At 38.6% G+C, this 26,150-nt stretch overlaps 4 protein-coding genes and 3 non-coding genes across 7 annotated transcripts in view; 4 read left to right on the forward strand and 3 right to left on the reverse strand.

The window, feature by feature from the left end:
* LOC134328810 (histone H1-like) overlaps window positions 1–9,999 on the reverse strand; it is a 52,516-nt gene extending 42,517 nt beyond the window's left edge. The window contains exon 1 of the mRNA XM_063010039.1: window positions 9,139–9,999. Coding sequence (XP_062866109.1) covers window positions 9,272–9,958 — 687 coding nt within the window. The 5' untranslated portion in view covers window positions 9,959–9,999 and the 3' untranslated portion in view covers window positions 9,139–9,271. The remainder of the gene's footprint in view (window positions 1–9,138) is intronic.
* The window catches only part of LOC134328786 (uncharacterized), a 765,451-nt gene that overhangs the window by 226,006 nt on the left and 513,295 nt on the right, over window positions 1–26,150 (forward strand). The gene's annotated exons all lie outside the window — the stretch shown is intronic.
* The window catches only part of LOC134329498 (zinc finger protein 420-like), a 150,033-nt gene that overhangs the window by 18,735 nt on the left and 105,148 nt on the right, over window positions 1–26,150 (reverse strand). The window lies entirely within an intron of this gene.
* On the forward strand, window positions 878–996 carry LOC134329738 (5S ribosomal RNA). Its single transcript, XR_010014959.1, has one exon. It is a non-coding gene; the product is annotated as a 5S ribosomal RNA (ribosomal RNA).
* trnan-guu (transfer RNA asparagine (anticodon GUU)) lies at window positions 1,899–1,972 on the forward strand. The gene has a single exon. It is a non-coding gene; the product is annotated as a tRNA-Asn (tRNA).
* Window positions 2,920–2,993, forward strand: trnai-aau (transfer RNA isoleucine (anticodon AAU)). The gene has a single exon. It is a non-coding gene; the product is annotated as a tRNA-Ile (tRNA).
* On the reverse strand, window positions 8,227–8,648 carry LOC134329080 (histone H3). Its single transcript, XM_063010326.1, has one exon. It carries the CDS (start codon window positions 8,635–8,637, stop codon window positions 8,227–8,229), a length of 411 nt encoding a protein of 136 aa, XP_062866396.1. The 5' UTR covers window positions 8,638–8,648.

The following is a 26,150-nucleotide window of genomic DNA, read 5'->3' on the forward strand; positions in this document are numbered from 1 at the left end:
TTGAACACACACACATACATTATATATATATATATATATATATATATATGTGTACTGGCCGGTTAGCTCAGTTGGTTAGAGCGTGGTGCCAATGTCGTGGGTTTGATCCCTGTATGGGCCACACACCCCTTAATGATTAATGGTAGCATGGCTGAGAGAGAGTCAGGTAAGCATATTCTGTGTTTCAGGACTTTCTAACCTGAGTAATTTGATCTCTGAAAGTGAGAATATCACCCTGTTTTTCTGGCTTCATTTCACCTAATGAACATGGCATGACCTTTATAAATGCTTACAATCATTTTTGAAAATGGCAAAAATAAATAAATAAATAAATAAAAAGAGAACTGCTGTGTAATTTAGTGAATTCTTGCACTGCACATGGCAGAAGACTAAAAGAAATGTAGACCGTGTAGAATAAAAGTATTAGGAAAGTATGAGGTTAAAAGCATCAGCTTTTATTTATTCTTAAATCATAACAGTTGACCAGATAAAACCTGAAATATCAGTGGAATAAGAATCAGTGTAAATGTAAGAAACTCTGCGTCTGTTTTATTGGCATTTTATTGAGCAAAACTCATGAGAGTTTAACAAGACGTGGCGCTTTTAAAGATGTGAATCTTTCCTTCTGACATTATTATTTCATTATTATTTATTATTTTTTTAATTAATATTAACATAAAGAGTAAAACCCTAACAAGACCACTATTTATCAATAAACACAATTCATTAGCTGTCCTTTTAAGATGTGTGTTTACATAAACAACACCTGACATATAATGAACCTAAACAATGTTAAGGTTTTAATCACTTACCTATTTTTTTTAGAAAGGCTAAACGAAGGACGTCTATAAGAAGGATCTTGTTGACAGCGTTTCTCTCTTACAGCCACACCACCCTGAGAACATCCGATCTCGTCCGATCTCGGAAGCTAAACAGGGTCGGGCCTGGTTAGTACTTGGATGGGAGACCGCCTGGGAATACCAGGAGCTGGAAGCTTTTATCCACACACACCCACCTTCACTCCAAACCTCCTGTTACACACTGACCCAGCGGCTTTTTCTTCATCAAAGCTACACAATGACACAAAAATCAGCTCAAACTTTCATTCTTACTACAGTAAAACACATTCAACTGACTTTTAAAGTGAAGTTGAACATGTTGTACAGAAGTCGTCTCCATCTAGTGGTGCTAGAAATAATTTACAGCTTGTTGCTTGGGTACAGATTTTATAATATATAAAAATTAAAGAGTGTTTATGGCTCTTTTGTCCAAAGTGTTTTTGTAACGTGTTGTAGACCTGCAATGGCGACTGTTTTTGGTATACAGGAAAGAAAAGGCCGAATGCAGGTGAAAAAGGGCTATATGGCAACCCAGCACTGTATAAATATTGGACAGAACACATGATGGGTTATTTTACCTTGTTGGGTTGTGCAGTTTAACCATTGTGCTGAGCTGTGAGGTTCTTTTTACCATGGGTCAACTATGTAACTTTACTTTTTTTTAAATGAAATGTTTACATTGCTGTGTTCAGGATTTCCTCTTTAGTGATATTTAATGTTAATAGCTGTTCTGATCTAAATGCTGCTGCCTTTGACCTTTAAAACTGAGTAATTTCTGAGATCATTAAAATAAGTGAAATGTTTATTTTGTAATTTGGTTTTATATTATTTGTACAAACATTTGTTTTATGCAACTTTAAACCTGTAATAATAGATGAAAAATTTAAATGTGTCTTTATTTGCTTTAATTAAGCTAAAGTTTTTAACAGGGACAAAAATGACAGTTTATGTAGCAGGGCTGGACACGTAAGTAAAATGTTATACTGTTTATTAGCATGAAGTAAACATTAGCAAGTCATGTGACTCATGTGTACCGTCATGTGAAAGAGCTATGCGCGTGTCTCTGTGGCGCAATCGGTTAGCGCGTTCGGCTGTTAACCGAAAGGTTGGTGGTTCGAGTCCACCCAGGGACGAGTGTCTTTTATTGCACAACCTGCCTGTTGATCAAACGGATATGAGACACAACAACAATGTGTAGTCCCACAGAATAGTGGAAATAAGTAACTGAAAACATCCAGTAAACAACAGTCCTACAAGCACAAATATCCACCTGATAAGTCACTGGAGACCGGCTGTTTTGGTTTCTGTAGATGTTAAATGAAGATACTCGCCCAACGTGGGGCGAGAACCCACGACCCTGAGATTAAGAGTCTCATGCTCTACCGACTGAGCTAGCCGGGCTTAAGCAGTAGGTCAGAACAGACAGCTCATCGGTCAGACCATCAGAGAGATGTAGGTTTAATCCACTAACATCACGACCAGATTAAGAACTAATTCACAGTTTACAAACAAACACAACTCAGAATAAGCAACAGAAACAGACACAGATTTACTGTCACTTTTAAACTACACAATTACTGAACCCGCTCCACTATGCTTTACACCTCTGTGTATATTATCTGGAAACAGATGCTCTTCATATAGAAATATACTTTACATTTGCTTGTAAATTAAAATATCAATTCAGGTTGTTTTTAGTTCAATTGAAAAAATATTAACAGTAGCTCAACTTCCTAAAACCCAGAATCTACATGTATAAATCCTACATTCAATCCACAAAGTTCACAAACCATATGATTTTATGAGTGAAAACTTGATGTTTGGAGCCCCTCTGGTGTGCAGGCTGGTACTGTGTATCAGCACTACTTACTGTGTGCAGGACCTGAGTCGTATCTGCTCCACTCACTGGTTGGTGACATTAAACTCAGTCAAGAACTTTAAGAAATATATAGTTTAGATGGTTCACACATATAAGAACCAACAAAACCTCTTAGATGTGTATTAAGAAAGTCTGTTTCAGCTGTTGATTTGGGTCAGTGTAGAATTATGTACAAGGATCTAAAGAGAGAATAGATGTACTGGCCGGTTAGCTCAGTTGGTTAGAGCGTGGTGCTAATAACGCCAAGGTCGCGGGTTCGATCCCCGTACGGGCCACACCCACTTCTGGACTTACACTAACAAACAAGTTAATTTCCTTCTCTAACTAGCAGGTCCTATTAACCTGGACTTCAAACATTGTCTCTGACAGTGTGAGATTTTTTTTACTGCCCCTCTCATTCAGGTCAGAAACATGCAATTATCTCAATTAACCAAACTTAATGACCCTTCTGTAAATGGTTTAATGTGCACACTGCTGATACTGGCTTGTTTTTCTTTTCTACAATGTAAGTTCACACCTTCAGGTTCATGTTATTTGAGATTTCTACATAGATTTCTTCCTCATGTACAGAAAGACGCAGTTCAGTTTGAGAAGCGCACAGCGTGAGAGCGAGTGAGTCTGCGCGTTCAAATGAATCAAACGAGTCGATTCCTTAATGAATTCTTTAAGTCAAACGACAGGAATAGACTCGAAAGAGTCGATTCACTAATTTGATTGTACTCAGCAATGAGCAGTTGGAAGCTGAGGGAGTCGATTCTTTTTGATGAAGTCAACATTTGATATGTTATACACAATACTTAAAAGAGTCGGATCACTATCGTTAGCTGTCATTTAAAAATACAAAGACATTGCTGTCAATCAACTAGAATTACCGTGTCGGATTTATTTGTAAATAAATCCTAATACAGGACATGCTCTTATTCACACACTTGTTTGTTCTTCTCGTTTTGTCACGCAAGAAAAAGTTTTGGTGCACGTACAAATAAACTATATCGCACAGGACAATAGTCTGTGTTATTATTTAAGGTTACTCATCTCAGCTGCACTACCATTTACTTTAAAGAATAGTTTCATTCATGGTGATCTCTCGTTAATTTAAACTTTACAAACTGCAGCCATGTGATTTTAAAATTAACAAACAGTATGTAGAACAAGTTTAACCTATAGATCAGTCCATTACACTAACAACACATTGGGGGAACAGATTTACCTGGAGAATATGGTTCCCCACATGTATATCACTGTATGTGTAATTATAAAACACTACAGTGATGCTGGTGATGTATTTAACTGTTGTCATTATGTAGAACAAGTTTAACCTATAGATCAGTCCATTACACTAGCAACACAGGGGGGAACACATTTACCTGGAGACCTGGGGAATATGGTTCCCCACATGTATATCACTGTGTGTGTAATTATAAAACACTACAGTGATGCTGGTGATGTATTTAACTGTTGTCATTATGTAGAACAAGTTTAACCTATGAAACAGTCCATTAAACTAACAACACAGGGGGGGAACACATTTACCTGGAGGCCTGGGGAATATGGTTCCCCACATGTATATCACTGTGTGTGTAATTATAAAACACTACAGTGATGCTGGTGATGTATTTAACTGTTGTCATTATGTAGAACAAGTTTAACCTATGAAACAGTCCATTAAACTAACAACACAGGGGGGGAACACATTTACGAGACCTGGGGAATATGGTTCCCCACATGTATATCACTGTGTGTGTAATTATAAAACACTACAGTGATGCTGGTGATGTATTTAACTGTTGTCATTATGTAGAACAAGTTTAACCTATGAAACAGTCCATTAAACTAACAACACAGGGGGGGAACACATTTACGAGACCTGGGGAATATGGTTCCCCACATGTATATCACTGTGTGTGTAATTATAAAACACTACAGTGATGCTGGTGATGTATTTAACTGTTGTCATTATGTAGAACAAGTTTAACCTATAGATCAGTCCATTACACTAGCAACACAGGGGGGAACACATTTACCTGGAGGCCTGGGGAATATGGTTCCCCACATGTATATCACTGTGTGTGTATTCATTAAATGGTGGAGAAGGTACACAAACCATGTAGTTAAAGTAGAGATATCCAAGGTAAAATATTACTCCAGTAATAGTAAAAATACTCTTTACCTCCACTTGAGTAAAAGTACTTAAGTATTTACCTTCAAATGTACTTAAGTATAAAAGTAAAAGTAGCATGATTTATTATGGCTCTAATGTTTTATGATCATTTCTGTAACAAGACTCTTGATTAATCAACTTTTAGGTGAAAAGACTCGAGTGTCATTTATTAATCTGACACTAATGTTTATTAAAATTATCATAAGAACAAAACACTGATTGGTGTGATCGCTTCACGCTTCCTTTATTTTGACAATGTTATATTTTTATTCACACATAAACCAAAAGGAACCACAGATTGTTCAGAATGTAGTGGAGAAAAAAGTAAAACATTTGACTACCAAATGTGGTGAAGTTAAAGTAAAAACTCACCCAACTAGTTACATTTACTTAGTTACTGTCCACCACTGCTAATGTATGCCTTAATGCAGGAGCAATATATTAATTATTTTAGTAATTAAGGTACAAGTGTCATCAGTTATTCATGAGATTCATACAGGTCATCAGGATGACCATCACAAATATTACCTCATGTCATGTTTGTGGTGCTTAAACTGAAAAGTGGTGCTTAAATATTCCTTCTTTAATTTTATGTTCTGTTGTGGATTAAATAACTAAAGATTTGTTATGAAATCACTGAAAATACTTGCTAAGTAGTTGAAAATGTACAACGGTTCCCTATGAGTGTCGCCACTCTGTTCTCTCTACTGCTCTGGATACACTTAAAACATCGTCCTGTTATTATTGTTAGGATTTAAGTTTTGATTAAGCTGACAGTGTAATGGTCAACTATTATCATTAAACAGCATTAAGTGGCTCCATTTATATGCATTCTGAGCAAGCGTTGTTCAATTGTTTTATTTAGACACAATGCTGCGCAGCTTGTACTGATGGCTTTTAGTCTTTACGTATCATTTGCAGATATTAAATTATCTGTTTTTTTGTGCCTCATGTGTGACATTCTCATTGGACTATATGTCCATGTTTAGTGATGATGCTGATGATGATGATGATGTCATAATGTCATAATTACAGAAGAAGAAGAGCAAGAATAAAAAATCACAGGATTGATAGCCTAAAACAAGAACTAATACAACAGAAAAAAAAGCCCAACTACTACTACTGCTAGTGCTTATGATTATTATTCCACATATGGTGTGGTGCTTGGAAAAGTAAAAAAAAATAAATACATAACCATACAATAATAATAATAATAATTTAACCCTTGTATTGTGTTAGAAAGCTGCCCACATCTTTAGTGTTAGCGGGTCAAATTTGACCCGATTTAAAACAGCCTCAAAAAATACTCAAAAACAATAGTTATCATCCAATGTTGTTTCTCACCTGATAGATAACTTAGTTTGTATTTAAATCCATGTAAACACTGTTTTTAATTTTATTTTTTTGGCTCCATAAACTTTTCATCTCACAATATACCTCATTTTCAATAAAAAAAGCTGTTTAAATACATTGTAGTGAATTTCCTATAGTGAAGAAACAATGTAAGGATATTATCTGAGTCTAACAGACTAATATCAGAGCACACTGAGCAAATATTGTTTGTATTTTTTTTTTTTTATCTAAACATTATTATCTACTGTATAGTGACATCAGTGCTGCTATGGGTCAATTTTGACCCGTATAGATTTTTTCCCTTTTTCATAAAACCAACTTTATTTTACTCAGAACAGCAGGTGTAAATTGAAAATTAAACTATAAATTGAACATAAAAACAATATTTTGTGTGTGTGCATGTGTGTGTGTGCATGTGTGTGTTGTTTACATGCATATATCACAGTATGTGATTGTTTTAGTGTGCTCCTTGCAGATGTGTTTCTTACATGTGTGGCAAGTGGTGCTAGTTTTTCTGTCCTTTTCTGTCAAGAAACGTAGAGATCTTTTTTGTATGTTTATATTCGGCCTATTTCTGCCCTGCAGGCGATGGTCTGTGTTTTCCTTTGGACTTATAAAATCATTCTACAGAAATCAACATGCAGGGTTTCTGTTGGATGTTTGTCCCATTTAATAGAACTGGGAAAATTGAGTGGACTCCATACTTCACTCCCGTACAGTGCAACAGGCTGTATCACACTAACAAATAATTTACTCCATTGAGGTGGGAATGTCAATGTTATAAATCTCCTTCTGATTGTGTACAGGCCTCTGCCAGCTTTTTCCTTTAGTGCATTCACTGCCATGCTGAAACTCCCTGATGCAGTAATGAGTACAGCTGTGGTCTAGTGGTTAGGGTACTGGACTAGTAATCAGAAGGTTGCTGGTTCAAGCCCCACCACTGCCAGGTTGCTGCTGTTGGGCCCTTGAGCAAGGTCCTTAACCCTCAATTGCTCAGATTGTATACTGTAACTGTACGTCGCTTTGGATAAAGGCGTCTGCTAAATGCTGAAAATGTAAATGTAATGATGAGACCAAGGTAAGTGTACTGCATTGTGTGCTCCAGGGCAGTGCTGACCATGGTAAACTGGTGCCATGTATTCCTGGGTTATCTTAATTTGGGTTAGATACATGTTTAGGTTTTCCTAATTAGGGTTAAAAACCTGTTGGGGTTATCATAGTTTAGGTTAGAAATAACTTGGGGTTATCCTAATTAGGGTTAGAAGGAAGTTGGGCTTAAATTGGACTCAACAGATATCATCTGTGCTGCCTAGGAACACAAGGCGCACCTGGAGGTGAAGAACCACACCTGGGTCCTCATGCCTTCAGATCAGGTAGCGAGCACAATGAGTGCCAGCCTGAGTGTGAGTGCCAGCCGGAGAACCTGCAAACGGAGACAAAACCCCGTCAGAAATGGGAGTCGGTGCTGCGGGACTCAGAGGACAAAGGTTAGGGTTACACACACACACAGTGGCGGCTCAAACACATGAATTACCAAATTAGAAAAAGCATCATTGTGAATACGGTTGTTTTATTACCATTATTACAATAACCAGTCTTATGGTAAACATTCAATATTCTGCTTATGCCTTATGCGTTACTCTACTACTCATAACGACTATATTACTCTTATTAACTCAATGCTTTATAGAACCCCATAAACATACACCACTATAAACATTATTAATCATGTGTTATAAGACACCACCTGCCAATCTTTAATCTGCTGTACTTATGTAACCGTGTTAACCATCTCTACACACACAAAAAAACACTTTAAACAGTTTTTCCTAATATTTATAACTGATAAATATAACTAAATTATAACTCGGAACACGCACACACAATGGAATAATTAATAAATAAAAAAAGTTATGAAAAGTGCCCATTTCAGTGGAAGCATGTAAGTGGCTCTTAAAAGAGCCTTTGAGGATAACTGGATGGAGTGGGTTCGTTTAAGCACGCTCTCCGCGAATACGGCGGGCCAGCTGGATGTCCTTAGGCATGATGGTCACCCTCTTGGCATGGATGGCGCACAGGTTAGTGTCCTCGAACAGACCGACCAGGTAAGCCTCACTGGCCTCCTGCAGAGCCATGACGGCAGAACTCTGGAAGCGCAGATCGGTCTTAAAGTCCTGAGCGATCTCTCTAACCAGGCGCTGGAAGGGCAGCTTGCGGATGAGCAGCTCAGTGGACTTCTGATAACGGCGGATTTCACGCAGAGCCACGGTACCTGGCCTGTAACGGTGAGGTTTCTTCACACCGCCAGTAGCCGGGGCGCTCTTGCGGGCAGCCTTAGTGGCGAGCTGCTTCCTCGGCGCCTTACCACCGGTGGATTTACGAGCGGTCTGCTTGGTTCTTGCCATCGCGTCTGAAACTCTGCACTTCACCAACTGTAGGACAGAATATGTTAGCCCGCCCAACACGCTCTTGAGCCGATCCGCGCTCATTGGGCGTCTTGATGAAGCACTTTTCTCATTGGACGAACGTGCTTACATCAAATGTCGCTTACTGGTCGGCGTTCTGCTGCTGCCTCGTTTCAGAAAACACAGTATTTCCTCCATGCTGTTGGCGGGATTTATAATACTTTCCTTTTGTTTCTTTGTGCTTTTAAAACACAGCCTACAATCGCATTTAAAGTATATACCTTTCTAAAAAAATATTCTTGATTAGTTCGTTAATTTTGCTTATTATTGTTATTATTAGTATTATTGTAATTTTTGTTCCATGTGTTCTACACAAACACGTTTGTTGCACCACTTTTAATCGTCTAAATTGTTGGTTTTGCTACTGCAAGTGATATATACTGTATAAATATATATATGTAAAGATAAATAGAAAGGGAAAAAATAAATCGTACAAATTACCTCCTTCCAATGAACAATGCACACTGAACTTTGACCTGTGAAGAGAAAGAGAAACAAAGAACATATACACAAACACAGGGGTTGAGGAAAGATGAGAGGGACTGACAGTAGAAGACAGAAGCCCTGTGTAGGTCTAACTGCGAAACTCATCTCCTTCGCTAGAATGCCAAGACTGAAAACAGTTTCGATTGCCAACTAAACAAAATCTTCTACCTTGGCACTCAGGAGCCATGCATGCAATCTTTGTTTTATTTTCTTTTTTGAATTTTTTGTAGCAAAGCCAGCAATTTCTTGATACTTGCTCTATCTGAGGAATGTGGGTGACGTAAAACGATGAGGCTGCCTTCTTGGGGCTCTTGGTGGCTTTTTTAGAGGCAGCAGCGGGTTTCTTGGCCTTCTTGGGGGACTTCTTAGCTGCGGGCTTCTTGGCTGTTACCTTCTTGGGTTTCTTTGCGGCCTTTTTCACTTTAGGAGCGGCGGCTTTTTTGGCCGCGGGTTTCTTCGCCTCGGTCTGCTTCTTGTTGAGCTTGAAAGATCCTGAGGCGCCGGTGCCCTTGGTCTGCACCAGGATGTCCTTGGTCACCAGGCTTTTGACGGCGAGTTTGACGCGGGAGTTGTTCTTCTCCACGTCGTATCCACCTGCAGACAGAGCTTTCTTCAGGGCGGCCAGGGACACGCCGCTCCTCTCCTTGGAAGCGGAAACAGCTTTGACGATCAGCTCGCCGACGCTGGGACCCGCTTTCTTGGGTTTGGCCGCGGTCTTCTTTTTAGGAGCCTTGGCGGGGGCCGAGCTGGCCGGTGCTGGAGCTTCTTCTACCATCGTTGTTGGAGCTAAAACGGCGCTAAGAAAGAGCGAGTGAAGCGCTGTGCTCTGTTGTACAGAGACTCCTCCCTCTTACGAGAGGGGGCGGGGCTTTATAGCACACATGAGAACTGTGTAGACTCAACTCGGCCAGCGCAGCGTCTGTGTGCTTCCGTGACACATGCGCACTTGTGTTTTCTCATGGCAAATAATGATTAAAATACAAGTCCTGATATAAAATACGAGGTAATAAAGTGCACGTCGGCCGAACATAAGTTCTCTCGTTCATGTAAAAGCCCGCAAAGGGAACCTAACGATGCTCTGTTTCCTTGTGTTCTGCTAAAACAGCACACCGCTCCTGATGCGTAAAGCGACGCAGCGCACATTTCACATCTTATTACACGTAAAAATATGCTGAGGAAACCCGATCTTCTTGTAGACACAGGCTGAAAAGAGCAAACCAGACCTTGGTGTTTTCCACATGCATTTATAAGCGGATGTGAGCTTCATTTTCTACTAGAAAAATAGGCTGTTTAGTGCGAAGTAAAACACAGTTACCAAGCAGGACTAGGTCGAGTCCAGGGTGCTTAACTGTCATAGCTGAAAGAACAAATGGAAAAAATAATAATAAACATAATAATTTAGAATAATGATGAAGATAATAAGAAGAATATTACAATACACTGACATTTATTTCTGTTAGTTCTACTCATTTGTGCTGTAAGTTCTACAGAACATCCCCGTGTCAGCTTTAAGTTCACATATACTGACTCACATTTTTAAAACAACACATGGATCTCTATCTCTCTCACACACACGCACACACACACACCTGTAAAAGCTAGCAACAAACACAAGCATTGTCCATGTATATATTACACATTTTTAAACACTATTTAACCCACAGGTTTTATTTACCTTCAATAAAAACTCCTACACCGCTGCAGGTGTTTTAGTTGTACATTTTTTCCCCTAACTTGTCTCTAATGCTACTTTCACAATCACTAAAAGGTTTCTAAAGCATTTTGTTTGTTTTATTCCAATTTAACTTAAATTTTATCATACACTGCTCTATTCTCCCACTCTGTCTTATATCCTAGTATGGGTTATTTTTTGGGCTACATTGTCATGTTTCTTTGTCCCACCTAATTGTACAATACATTTTACATGTTTAAAACTGCAAAATTATTAAAATTACACTTTAGTTGCAGAAAAAAATCATGTGTAATACATCAAATCGATTGTGGACCAATTTACTGAGGAAAAGCTACAGTGGCCAAGAAGTGCAAAACAATTTAACATTTTAGAAAACAAATTTACAAGAGCTGAAACACTTTTACCAATGCCGAAACAAATTTACAAACGGCCGATCTGACGGAAAGGGTAGGTACAATACACAGGAAGTGCTCATTGCTTACCTGTTGCCAATCAAACTGTTTTGCAGGGATGAAGTGAACGGAGTTTGTGATGGTAACGCTAAACAATAGTGATGTGCAGATGAAGCCACATTAAAGCTTTTGAAGTTTTTCCTGATTGTGCTGAAAATAGCTGAGTGGGGGAGGAGGGGGGTGGTTATAGGGTTGCACCTTTACAAAATATAACGTGTCTTACACCGTCATGAGAACATTATCAATATGTTTTATTTAGGGTGTTTAACAAATATTATTGTCATTCTTTATAATAATAAGTCAGATCCATATTTTAGGCAAAACAAGGCACTCTGCCCACTGCGCTACTCATACAGCGGTGTATTAAACAGGTTGTTATGCTGATAAACCTGCTCACACACACCGTTACTAAGAATTAAAGCGAATACTTAATATAATAACCAAACGCTTTCTAATTTCCACGGTAGCAGCAGTATCCTTCTGTTTCATACAAAGCTCATCCTGTATCAGTTCAATACGGAACGTGGCGTTTAGTCTCCAAATAAAGAACGATTCTGTATTTTACGGGGTGGTTGGTAACCCTACACTCTAAAAAGAAATGTGTTAAAAACGACACACACTATGTGGAATTTCAACACGTGAGGAGTGTGCTCAGGGACGACACATACTGTATGTTGTGTATATATATACAGTGTATCACAAAAGTGAGTACACCCCTCACATTTCTGCAAATATTTCATTATATCTTTTCATGGGACAACACTATAGACATGAAACTTGGATATAACTTAGAGTAGTCAGTGTACAGCTTGTATAGCAGTGTAGATTTACTGTCTTCTGAAAATAACTCAACACACAGCCATTAATGTCTAAATAGCTGGCAACATAAGTGAGTACACCCCACAGTGAACATGTCCAAATTGTGCCCAAAGTGTCAATAGTAGGTGGTATAGGTGGTTTAGACATTAATGGCTGTATATTGAGTTATTTTGAGGGAAGAATAAATTTACACTGTTATATAAGCTGCACACAGACTACTTTTCATTGTGTCAAAGTGTCATTTTGTCAGTGTTGTCCCATGAAAAGATATACTTAAATATCTGCAGAAATGTGAGGGGTGTACTCACTTTTGTGATACACTGTATATATATATATATATATATATATATTAAAGCAATAAGCCACGAGAGGCCGTGCGTTACTGCAATTTTATCACGGGGATGACGTTTTCGGCACGACGCGTAGCGAAGTGTGTGTGTGTGTGTGTGTGTGTGTGTGTGAATGAATGAAGCCCCAGCTCGTTAGCTGCATTAAACTCATGGCTAATTGTAATGCAGTCACCATTTTGTGAATCCACATGTGCATGTTAATAAATGTATTTGCAAATTATTTGTACATTGACATGTAGTAAGTCATGTCAGTTTAATGAGAGTTAACTCAGTTTTAGTTTCACATTTCTTACCAGTGTTGGAAGTGATAAATATCTCAGGAAAACATTGTTCATGAGTTGTATATTATAATATATATATGATGTTATGATTTTGGAACATTATAATAGACATGTAGTCTATTGTACAGTATATTATATGAGTGCTATGTATAATAGACATGTATCATAGACATCCTTTAAAAGGGTATTGTATTTTTTGTTTCTTTGTTATATAAGTGTAACAAATATACTTTTGCATCTGACGTTGAGAATTGTAGCTAAAATGTTTGAGTACTGTAGCTAAGATGTGAGTAAATGGTTTATGTATTTGTTCATTCATTCCAGTAAAAGTTCTAACTGAGAAAACATCAGGGGTAAAACACATGTGTATTTGTGTAAGCGTAATTGTGTGTCAGAATCTAAGTGTGGATGTATATATGAGTGTGTGTGCATGTGAGTTTGTTGGTGTGCATGTCTATGTATACGTGTGTGAGCGTGTCTATGTATACGTGTGTGAGCATGTGTATGTGTGCATGTCTATGTATACGTGTGTCTATTGTGTGTGTTTGTGTATGAGTGTGCAGTTGCAGAGAGAGGTGTTCAGGCCCAGTGAGCTCAGCTGTCCAATCAGATGCTGAGGAATGATGGTGTTGAATGCTGAGCTGAAGTTAAACAGCATCCTAACATACAGATGTGTCATTTCTGTCCACATGTGTTAGAGCCAGATGAGGTGTGGTGGCTATGGCATCATCTGTTGAGCGGTTGGTATGATACATGAACTGCAGTGGGTCCATTGAGGGGGACAGCGGGGTCTTAACATGCTTAATGACGAGTTTCTCAAAGCACTTCATGACAAGAGGTGTGAGAGCTACAGGACGATAGTGGTTGAGGCAGGACACTGACCACTTCTTTAACAAAGGCACGATGATGGTTTGTGGCACTATTCTGTATTCATTCATTCATAGTCTGTTTTACCAAAGCTTTATCTTGGTCAGGGTTGCAGTGGGTCTGGTAACCATTGGAGAATGAGCTGAGTGAGATTGTGTAGTTAATTGTTTATTATTTGTGTTTTTGCTGTTTTTGGTTCGACCTAAATCTATTTTAAGTGATTGTTTAAATCTAGTGTGTGGTGCAGAGGTCTGGGAACAATTTGTGGTTCCAGAAACTTTTTACTTATAAATTCTCACACTAACAGATATTTGATCAATTATAAACTAGCTGAACTAACAAAATATTTGTGTCGTGGCTCTGTAGCTCTTTCAGTTCATGTGATTTGTTAATCATTTTGTCTCTGAGAACTTGAGGAATCTTCTTCACATTCACAGTGATTGTTACATGAAACTACATTGAAACCAGGTGTTATTTACACAATAACCTTTATTTTTATTTAAGGTCTTTCACACACACAGTCTTCTTTCTATAATCTTCATCCACGCAGATGCCTGTAGAATAAACACACAAGAAATTACATTACAGAAACACAAAATACAATCAATATTTTAATTGTTTCATGTTATTACTTCTACTTATCCTAATTATATTAGCTTTACAATCTTTGTTAGTATTCTCTGTGATCTAGACCATATTACAAGATCTTTTAGATCTTTTAACTTATTAAGTCTGTTTCATTCTTACTAACCCTAACCTCATACTGTTCTCTGTAAACCACTCATGCTGAAGGATTTCTTTAAGGCTGAGACGTTTTTCAGGCTGTTTCTCCAGACACCTACTTATCAGATGGTAGCATGCTGTGTGCAGTGATAAAATGATATTAAAATGTTGTTGTATTTAAAACTAGATTTCTTATTTACACTTTCTATCATCGTAATGACAATATAAACTTGATCAAACTTTTTAAATCATGTTTTCATGCAGGTTTTACAGACTGTGTGTTTCTAGATCTTAATGTGAGCTGCTTCCATTTTCTTACTGTCAGAAAGTTCAGGTAAAAAGTCCAGGCCCCCATCAACAATCTCCACTTCATCCCCGAACGGCATCTCTCCACAAACTATGGTGTGCAGGAGTACGCCCAGACTCCACACAGTAGCAGGGCAGTCATACATTTCCTTCTCAACTATCCACTCAGGTGGAGCGTATGACTTAGTGCCTGAGTGAAAGGGAGAAATGCTTTAGAGAAATACTTCTCCACTCAAATCCATTTCATTCTGTAACTAAGTACTTCTGAGGGGAACTTACCTGAAAATGAGGTGTACGCTGTTTCCTTGTGTAAGTCCCCACAGCCAAAGTCGATCAGCTTGACCTCCAGTGTCTCTGTGTTCACCAGAAGATTTTCTGGCTTGATGTCCCGGTGAAAAACTCCACAATCATGGCAGTGAATTGCAGCCAGAACCACCTGCCACATGATGAGCTGAGCCACAGCTTCATTCATTGGGAACTGCTGAATAAAGTCAAAGAGGTCCATACAGGGGATGGGTCGCTCCAGGATTAGGATGTAGTGCTCGGGCGTGTCAAACCAATCCAGTAATTTCAGCACAGAATTACAGTGAGGTGGCTTGGATACCATCTTCATTAACGCCACCTCCGCAGGAAGTGGGTACGTCTCTCCAGGCTAATAGAACAACAGACAAGGTTTGGAATCAGTAGTAGGTCTAAACTATGATGAGCAGGTCTGTTAGTAAAGATCTGGGCTGGTCTAAGGCAGTAAGTGGACCAACAGTTTTGGTCTAGATCTGGTCTATGAAGGTTTTTATCTTGTTTAAACCTTGTTGAGTCTTTGTGATACTTTATTAGTAAAAGAAAAAGATGAACTTACAATAGTGATGAATCTGTCGCGGGGGTCCTTCAGCACATATTTCACAGCAACCTGTTCACAAATACAAACACAATTAGTGGATTTAGTTGTACAGAAGTAATAATAATAAACATTAGGGTTTAGTTAAAGAATCTCATCATCCAAATAGAACATTTCTCCTTCTGATTGTATCTTATTAATGTATAATGCTCTACATTTCCTGTCTTGTGTTTATGTGCTGATGTTCACCTGTTTCCCATCTGCATTACAAACACCAGCATAAACCGCACCACAGCCTCCTTCTCCCAGCAGCTCTCCCACAGTGTAGCAACAATCAAAACTCTCTGTAAAAGTGATTTTTATTCCATTTAAGTCAAATTCACATAGAAAATGTACAGCATATCAGCAGTACTAAATATCTGTTATATAAAGGCTGTCAGTGGTGTTTGGCTGTATTCTGTATTTCTGCAGGTGTAATATAATCTCTATTGGTTGATGTAGCAGGTAACAGATGTACAACAATATATTATTACAGGAATTAGTGGAGATTAAACTGACCTTCATGGTTCAGGATGTTGAAGAAATGAACGCTGGTGGTTGGATCCTCTGGGCTTTCTTCATCGCTCAGGATTTCTTCTTCTGCACCTACAGAACAAACCCCTGAAGAGCTGTATGTACTATACTTACCACCACTCTCAACAGAGGCATCAGAGTCATTCAACTCAGCAGCACATTCAAAGTTCACTTCACCAAGGCTGATCTCAGCTACAGAGGCTAAAGGTCAAAGGTAGGAAGGTGTCGAGGGAAGAAGGTGAAACAGAAACAGTCAAACAGAAACAGTTCAGCTATTTTGAAGCTAAAGTCTGCAAGTAAGGTTTGATTTAGCTGTAATCTCAATATTACCTGAAGATCCAGATGCTTTTTGATGCTGATCTGAGTCTGAACTAACTGCAGACGATGATGATGACTTCCTGTCTAGTGTCTATCAAACAGATCATACTGGTGTTACACAGATGCAGATAAAATATCATACAGGGAACAACATCACAATTCACACTTAATGTTTTTAAATGAGAGACTTTTTGTTGCTGTATTATTACATCATTAGATATATACACGTCTCAGTGATTCTCAGAAGGTGTTACCTCCGAGCTGTCTGATCTGTCAGCATCATCAGACTTGGTAATGATGTTCTGTATTACTTTCATCCATGCCTGTCCAATCTCCTCTGAATCAGCTTTCAAAAAACACCTCCTTCACACACACACACACACATTTTAATTAAACGATTTATGTATTTTGTGTGAGAAAGGTGTTTACAAATGTAATATATATAAATGAGTATTATTATTAAACAGCACTCACTTAGTGGGTGAAACCAGCTGGAAGTGAAAGCTGTGTCTGATGTTCTCACAGTGTTCAATCGTACACAATCTCACATCTTCTATCAGCACAGTCGCCTCACGCTGGTTACAAACAAACAAAGTTTACACCAAAAATAACAGATGATCTTAAAAGCACATTTTAACAGTTCATGTTGTATAATGTTTAGTTTTAATGAATGTAAAGTGTTCTTGTGTCTATATGAGGTTCCTCCAGGTACTTTGGTTACCTTACACAACCCCAAAACATGCAGAAGGTGGAGTGGCTACCCTGAAATGCCTCTGTGTGTACGTGGGTAATTAAATGGGTGAGTGAGAGGTGCTCTGCATGAGCAGGGACAGAGTAGTGTGTTTAGGACAGGACAAGATTGAGACGAATGATCTGCTGTGGTGACCCCTAACTGATTTAAATCCCAGCAGTGCTATTGACCAGCCAGACATCGACACAGACGTCATGGGCCACGTCTCAGAATTGGTGGCTGAAGCCCCTGTGATGATTGGCACTTTATTCAGGTGATTCCTGCCTTGTGTCCAGTGTTTCCCAGTGTAACCAGACCCCCGAGACCCTGACCAAGGACAATGAAATCAGGTTGGAAAAGGTCATGTGACTCACCTTAGACTTGCTCTTGTAAATGAGCTGATTGTCCTTAATCATAAACCAGCGACTGCAGAGAAAAACACAGAAACACAGAAACAGTTGCAGCTACTGAATATTACTGACAATATTACTGCAGGAATGAAACTGTTCAGTACATCAGGGTTTGTTCAGTGCTTTATTTCATGTCAACCTGGACTTGAAAGTTTTTATCTAATATAATATTTTATCTGAGGATTTATTTATTTTGATCAGTTAATTAAGTGAATAAGTGAATAAAAAATACTGATATTTAATTAAAACAAAACGTTTTGAATCCACTTGAGCTTTCTACAAACCTGTTCCATGTCTTAAACACATTGCTGGCCCTCTTGAACAGAAATCCCTCCATAACGATCCTGTTCTCTCTGTCCACATCGTATTTCTGTCTGCTGTCCTCATTCAGGTCGTCCTGAGAAGACGTCCGAGGACGGGTCAGACAAACCGGCCAACAAAAGAATCTCTGCATTAAAGAAGCACGTTGGTTCTCACGTCTCTTCTGTTTCTCAGCCATGATGAGTGAAGAGGTGAAAACAGAGCAGCTTCACCAAACCCGAACTTTTATTCCATCAGAATTTAATAGAGGAGCTCAGAACAGCGACTGTGACGTCACCCAGTTCTACAGTGGAGCTGAAACAACTTCAACTCCATTTACAGCCAATCACACACACACACACACACACACACATATTACACACACACACACACACACACACAATTACATATTACATGTGGTTACTGTGTGTGTATTGTACACTCAGTATCATTAAACACACACACACTCACACTCACACACAATTACATATTACATGTGGTTACTGTGTGTGTATTGTACACTCAGTATCATTAAACACACACACACACACACACAATTACATATTACACGTGATTACTGTGTGTGTATTGTACACTCAGTATCATTAAACACACACACACACACACACACACACACACACACAATTACATATTACACACACACACACAATTACATATTACATGTGGTTACTGTGTGTGTATTGTACAATCACACACACACACACACACACACACGTATTCCAAAAAATAGGACTTAAAAATATAATAAATAAAAAATGCTTTTATACCTTAATAAAGCCTCTATAGAGCAGTAAAGAACATGTTGCACTATAGATTAGGTATTTATTACATTAATGTGTTATATTTGTGTTTTTATAATCTTCATATCAATAATTAATAAGCTTTAGGATGGAAGTCATTATTTACCCAGTAATTAAACTTAAGTATTTTAATAGTTAATAAAAGACTAATATAGTTATTTAAAATAGTGTTTTAAATCATTAATAATTATCAGTGCGACCATTTTGTGTTTAAATTGTGTATAAACTTTATTATTCATTATTTTATTACTATGAATAACACAGTTGATGCTGTTGTATGAAACTGGTGATGTGGGTGTAGGTTTGGTTTTGTGTCACTAGGTGGATCCACTAACACAGTTCATTTAAACTTTCATGTAAATTATATAAACCCAAACCCAACTATATAAACCCAAAATAAACAAGCACTAACATGTTTTACCAGATCTACTTCATTTCTTCCAAAAATATCTGAAATACTGATTTGTCTGACCACAATAAACGTTTCCTTTGTTTGATGGTCCATCTCAGATACTGCTGAGCACTGGGAACCTGACACCACTTTTGGAAGCGTCTTCTGTCTTAAGTTGCATTAGTTGTGGCCTGCTAGCACAATCAAATAGAAAAAAAAATTAATTATACTAATTTAAGATGCAATTCTCCTTTTTACTAATTGGTGGCAGCAGCACTGTAAGTACGCATTCATGAGAAGTGACAAAACCGTGAATGAGACTCGTTGAGGTGATAAAAGCGACACAGGTTGTACAAACAACGATTAACGGGAACAAAATGTAACGTGACGTATTGTACTAAAACAACGACCTAAGAATTTGAGTGGTGGAGAGAACTTATGCCCAGTAATAATTTAGAGAAACTCAGAGTTCCTGTGTCGTTCTTTTAGTACATAAATCCACGTTAAGTTTTATTTTTGTAAATGTACCCCGTCTTATTTTACAGAGTTTCTGAAAGTTTTAAAGTTCAGTTAAAAATTCAGATAGCTTTTTCTGTATGTTCTGATTTGTTCACCTGAATGCGTACATTTGATTGTTATTCGCTGTGTGAAATGATTAAATAACAGCGTATTTATATGCATATTTTATTATTTTAAATAATGTCATCAGGGACTGTTGTCTCCCGGGTACTTTCACATTATCAAATCTGGCCCTCCTAGAAAAAAGTTTGGACACCACTGACATAAGGCTTCTTTTACACAGTAAAGTTTTAAATTGCATTTGTGCATGTAACTCCGTATTGTTGTGCTCTACAAAGGTTTACCAATATAATCCCTCACCCATGTGGTTATATCAGCTACTGATGAATAATGATTGTAGATACAGTTTTATCTGAGGGATTAGAGATCACTGGTGTTCAGTTTAGGCTTGTGCTCTTGACAATGACCCGAAGCACACACCCAAAGAGAACAAAGGAGTGGCTTTAGAGAAAGTCTGTTCGTGTCCTTGAGAGTCCACACCTGAATCCAGTGGAGCATCTGTGGAAGGAGATGAAAATGGCTGTGTACAAATGCTCCCCATCCAACCTGATGGAGTTTGCAAGGATATGCCAAGAGGAATGTCCAGAAACAAGTGTGCCAAGCTCGTAGCTTCTTTCCCAAGATGCACTGAAGCTGTAATTGCTGCCAAGCATGCATCATCCAAGCTTTAAGCTAAGGGTGTGTACAGATATGTAACCCCTAAATAAAGGATTTATGTCTGTAAAATAAAATTACTTATTTTCTAAACCCTGTTTTCACTTTGTATTTATTGGTGATTGTGTGTTAATGTCTGAAGAAAAAATTATAGAATGAGTCTGTAACATAATTAAACATGGAGAAGGTAAAAGGGGTGTGCAGACTTTCCAGCTTGACTGTATATACCCTTCCAATATGCTGTTAAAACACAGAACACATAAGTGAAAAACAATATGATATACACAAGTGCAGATAAAATAAAAACAGTATAATAAATACAAAGACCTACAACAAATACACAAGAAATTTCTAATCTGGGGAGTCACGTGACGCCGTACATGGATTCGGCAGCGGTCGGTTAGAGCTCCCAACACGACACCCCCATTCCATCCCTTTTTTGAGAGTTTGGTCCTGTATTATTTTTACTGACAGATGATAATTCTGTTACTGATGTCCACGAGTAGAAAAAAGTTGGACCTTACCCCAAATGCGTCTCCGGTAAAGAAAAAGGTGAAGTGGACCAACTCTCAGGTTGGTGAGGTGGACCAACTCTCAGCTGCCTCAGACCAACATGGCGGATCCTCTCGCTCGTTTAGAGCAAACGATATTAGCTGAAATTTCGGTAATGAGGGGGGAATTCGCAACACACATGTCTACGATCCAGAACATGTGTTCGAAGCTCGACTACCTTACAGGTGAGCAAAGAGAACAGAAGAAACTTCTTTTAGAGCATTCGTCTCATTTGGAGGCCCTAGAACAGAAAGTGGTCGACATGCAAGACCGGAGCAGGCGTAACAACTTGCGCATGGTTGGTATGCTGGAGGGTGCTGAAAAAGATGACCTGATCGGCTTCATCAAAAGGCAGCTCCCGATTTGGCTACCGGCGCTGGTTAACAAAGAGCTGGAAGTGGAGCGAGCTCATCGCGTTCATTCCAGAGCATCGGCGGATTACGGCAGACCTCGCGCTTTCATTTTCAAGTTGCTTTGCTGCAAGGATCGGGATCTCATCCTCAAAGAGTGCCATCGCTCCGGCCAGCTGACATGGAACAGCTCGAATCTGAGTTTCTTCCCCGATTTCTCTCCAACCACGGCCAAGAAACGCAGTGCTTTCAGCGCGGTGAGAAAAGCAATGAGAGAAGCAGGTGTTCAGTCTTTTCTCCTATATCCAGCGGTCCTCAAAGTGATTCAAAACGCTCGGCGGTTTCTGGACCCTGATGCAACGTCTTTATGAGCGCTGACCGGTAACTAGATATGAGCAACTATACGCACTGTTCCGATTATTATAATTTGTTTACTTTTCTCATTAATACTATGCGTGCTACTCTTTATGGGACCATACTCCCCCTTTTTTGCGCTCTTTAATGGTAGGAGGTGTGGGGATGTCGTGGTATTGGGATGTGGCTGCTGGCTAGGTCGATGTCGTTGCCACGGGCCTGGATAAGGGTGGGTTGTGGACGTGGACATGGACCTGTTTGTGGACATGGACCAACTGTGTTGATTAAATCATCTAAGTCATCATCGTGTATACTCGATCCTGTTCCAACTCGTTTACTTAAAGATTTACTCCCAGCTATTGTAGAGCCCCTGCTTACATTAATCAATGCATCCCTTAGCCTTGGGTATGTACCTAAATTGTTTAAAAGTGCTGTTATTAAACCCCTGATTAAAAAACCTAATCTTGATCCACATGTACTAGCTAATTATAGGCCAATTTCAAACCTTCCTTTTGTTTCTAAAATATTAGAAAAAGTCGTTTCCAAACAATTATGTTCTTATTTGAATGAAAATTGTATTCATGAAAAATTTCAATCAGGATTTAGACCCAATCATAGTACCGAAACCGCATTAATTAGAGGAGTTAACGAGTTGTTAATGTCTTCTGATAATGGATGTGTCTCTTTTCTTGTTCTATTAGATCTTAGTGCAGCGTTTGATACGGTCGATCATAACATTTTACTGGAGAGGCTAGAAAATACAGTAGGTGTTAAAGGACTCGCACTCTCTTGGTTTCAATCATATCTGACTGACCACTCGCAATTTGTTTATGTAAATAATAAATGCTCGGAAACTACAAAAGTAAAGTGTGGTGTTCCACAGGGGTCGGTACTTGGACCGCTATTATTTACACTCTATATGCTTGCACTAGGTGAAATTATTCATAAACATGGCATAAAATTTCACAAAATGATACTGACACAATCAGTAAGATTGAAGATTGTGTAAACGACATAAAAAACAGGATGTCGTGTAATTTTCTTTTACTTAATTCAGATAAAACTGAGGTTTTACTTGTTGGCTCTAAAGCTACAAGAGACAAGTTGTCTAACCTGGTGCTAAACCTAAACACTTTCTCTGTTACTCCTAGCCCAGATGTAAAAAACTTGGGTGTCACAATAGATTCAGATCTTTCCTTTGATACACACATTAATAATATTACTAGAGTTGCTTTCTATCATTTGCGTAATATCTCTAAAATAAGAAATATACTATCCGTTAATGACACTGAAAAACTGATCCATGCGTTTATAACTTCTCGGTTAGATTATTGTAATGCTCTTCTAACTGGATGCTCTGGTAGATCCATAAACAAACTCCAGTTAGTTCAAAATGCAGCAGCTCGAGTGCTAACTAGAACTAAAAAATTTGATCATATTAGTCCTGTTCTATCATCTCTACACTGGCTGCCAATTAAATTCCGCATTGATTACAAAATACTTTTACTAACCTATAAAGCGCTACATGGTCTGGCTCCACAGTATCTGAGTGAACTTATTAATCACTACAACCCAGCGTGTCCACTTCGTTCACAAGATGCAGGGTTACTTATAGTTCCTAAAATTAAAAAGACCACAGCTGGTGGAAGAGCATTTTCTTACAAAGCTCCACAACTTTGGAATAATCTTCCTGCCTCTGTTCGGGATTCGGACAGAGTCTCAATGTTTAAGTCTAGACTGAAAACATATTTATTTTCTCAGGCTTTTGAGTAATATAGACAAAGGCGCAGAGCTTGGGGGTTCTTGGTCATAGAAACTTGTGGTGATCAGGGATGTTGGGTTGCTGTCGTTCTGCCTCTCTTATCCGATCACTCAGGTTTGATGACGGTGGGGAGATGGGCGCTGATGTCCTGTGAAAGCCTTCATGACCTTGTTACCTGCTCGCTCTCCCTTTTAGTTATGCTGTAATAATTAGGGCTGCCGGAGCCTAAAACTCTCTGTAAAACTGTTTTACTCAACTAGCATTGTACATTATTAACTACATTCTTTGTTGTTTTACTCCAAGGGCATTCTGGTGGGAACCTGTTTACACGCCAAGGTTAAGGATTAAAGTCGAGACTGCCGTGGCGACGACACTGTTCCTGCCGGATGTGATGGGTCTGGAGTAATTTCCACCAAGATTGACAAGAAGTCACTACAGACTTTATTGAAGATTATTTATCTATTCATTACCAGTTATAACTTTTAGTTCATTTAATTCTGTGTTTATATGCTTTGTGTAAATTATGTATTTATTTAAAGTTTCCTCCAGACCACCCAAGAAGGATGGGCCCTGCTGAGTCTGGTTCCTCTCAAGGTTTCTTCCTGTAATTTTTAGGGAGTTTTTCCTTGCCACAGTCGCCCTCGGCTTGCTCAACAGGGGTTTTTGTATCTGTTGGTCATGGATTTTGTAAAGTTGCTTTGTGACAATGTCTATTGTAAAAAGCGCTATATAAATAAAGTTGACTTGACTTGACTTGACATAGCCTGTAGCTGTATTTACTTAACCAGTGCTTTAAAAGTATACATTGTAATTGGTTGCAGTAGAGAACAGGCTGCAACCAATCAGCAGCCACTTGTACTGCTTATGTTTAGTCACTTCATCATCGGCCTTTCCCAAACCGTTCTCTCCTCACTAACACTCCACTACAGAGTCACACTCCATATGAAGTCACACTGTGCTGTGAAGGGAGCTTCCAATTAAGGGGAGGGTCTAAATTCAGGAGTCAACTCTGGGACGCCCTCTTTGCTTTCGAGTGGAATAAGGAACCTGTCGTCACCATGGCTACAGACAGATGCTTTTCTCGCATTGCCGTCATGTCTTGCGCTCCGTTATCATTTCAGCATCTCCAAGCGGAAATACGAGCTTAGGAGACGCAAGAACCTGCTACTTTATAATTAGTACAAATGTATAGTTATGTTTTAATTCTCCAAAAAATGGTGTTACAGTTTTTCTCAATTGCTTTGGTGCATTTCTCTGATCAGAATTAAAATTCTCATAACTGTTAGTTCAGCCTCCACAAGATTTAGTCATTTGTGCACATCATAGTAGCAGTTTCTCATTCCTTCCAACAAATTACAAATGCTTTTGGACATGCATCAATTGCTTCCATACAATTCTCTGCAGTACTGTGTATGTTGTATGTTCCAATTCAGTTCCAATATGTACTGCAATATTGTTTACAGTTGTGCACAGCTCTACCCAAAGGGTGTTTCTTATGTTTGTTGTAAATAAGTTTGTACTTTGCTATAGCACAATGCTGTGAACAAATTAGAATTGCAAAGAGCATATTCAGTAAAAATGTGAAACATACATATTGAGTGTCTTGTACTCATTTACCTCACTAAATACAGTAATGTGTAACTTAACTGTAGATTTCAGATGGGTGTGCTAATAGTGTATAGTGCTGTCTTGAGCATTTTCAGGTAGTGTCACCATGATCTGACTTTTTTGCACTGGAAAACACTTACAGAGTGAACTGTCATAATGAAAACATGACAAAGCCATTTGACTATCTTGTTCATAAACAATGGAGTCAGGACTTTTATTTTGATGACACTGACACTTTTATTGACATGAATACTTGCTTTTGAGGAATGAACTTTTCATTTTGAGCAAGTGACATGCTTTTGCAAGTTATCAACTAGGTTTTGCAGTTTGTACTAATTGTTTTGAGAAATGCACTTACTGTTGTGCAAATGTTAATAGTGATGTGAGAAATGCACCAAAGCCACTGAGAATTATTTTTTGCCATTTATGAAGTTTAAGTTCACTTTCTTTAAAAAGACTGAAGAAGACTGTGCCTACATTTTCCCTAACACCTTATGAGGATAGTTTAATATAATATTTTACATTTTTAAGGTGTTTCCTCCATTCACCTTTCCTAGCTGCACTTCTGTGGAGTGTCGTGGTCGAGAGTGCTCTTGTGTTCACTCGCTGTTGAAGGGTTTTACAGTTCACTTCCCCTCCATCCTAATTACTTTGGAACAGCCCTTAATGTGGTGAGCACTCCACGTGAACGCGCAAACGGAGGTGGAGTGGAGAGGCGGAGTGAGTAGGGAGCGGATTGGGATTGGGGACATATCTGTTATTGGTTGCAGTGGAGAACAGGCTGCAACCAATCAGCAGCCACTTGCACTGCAAAATGAAGGAAAGAGAGAACAACCAAACACGACATTACAAGAATTTTTTTACCAACATGGTCACATGTTTTCATTTTACCATTTCATGTTATTTTTTTTAACAATTCTCCAAAAGTGTTCTAAGAGGGCGACATTACAAATATTTTTTCTATTATGGTCACAAGACATATAATATATTGCCTTAATATCGCTCACCTGCCTTCACACCTATATGAACTTGAGTGACGTATAATTCTTAATCCATAGGGTTTAATATGATGTCGGCCCACCCTTAGCAGCTATAACAGCTTCAACTCTTCAAAGAAGGCTTTCCACAAGGTTTAGGAGTGTGTTTATGGGAATTTTGACCATTCTTTCAGAAGCGCATTTGTGAGGTCAGATACTGATGTTGGACGAGAAGGCCTGGCTCGCAGTCTCAGCTCTAATT

Source organism: Trichomycterus rosablanca, chromosome 15 (assembly GCF_030014385.1).
Source record: "Trichomycterus rosablanca isolate fTriRos1 chromosome 15, fTriRos1.hap1, whole genome shotgun sequence".
NCBI lineage: Eukaryota > Metazoa > Chordata > Actinopteri > Siluriformes > Trichomycteridae > Trichomycterus > Trichomycterus rosablanca.

What these genes read in the sequence shown, in the direction of transcription:
- LOC134329080 (XM_063010326.1), bottom strand. Translation starts at nt 8,637, where the DNA reads ATGGCAAGAACCAAGCAGACCGCTCGTAAATCCACCGGTGGTAAGGCG.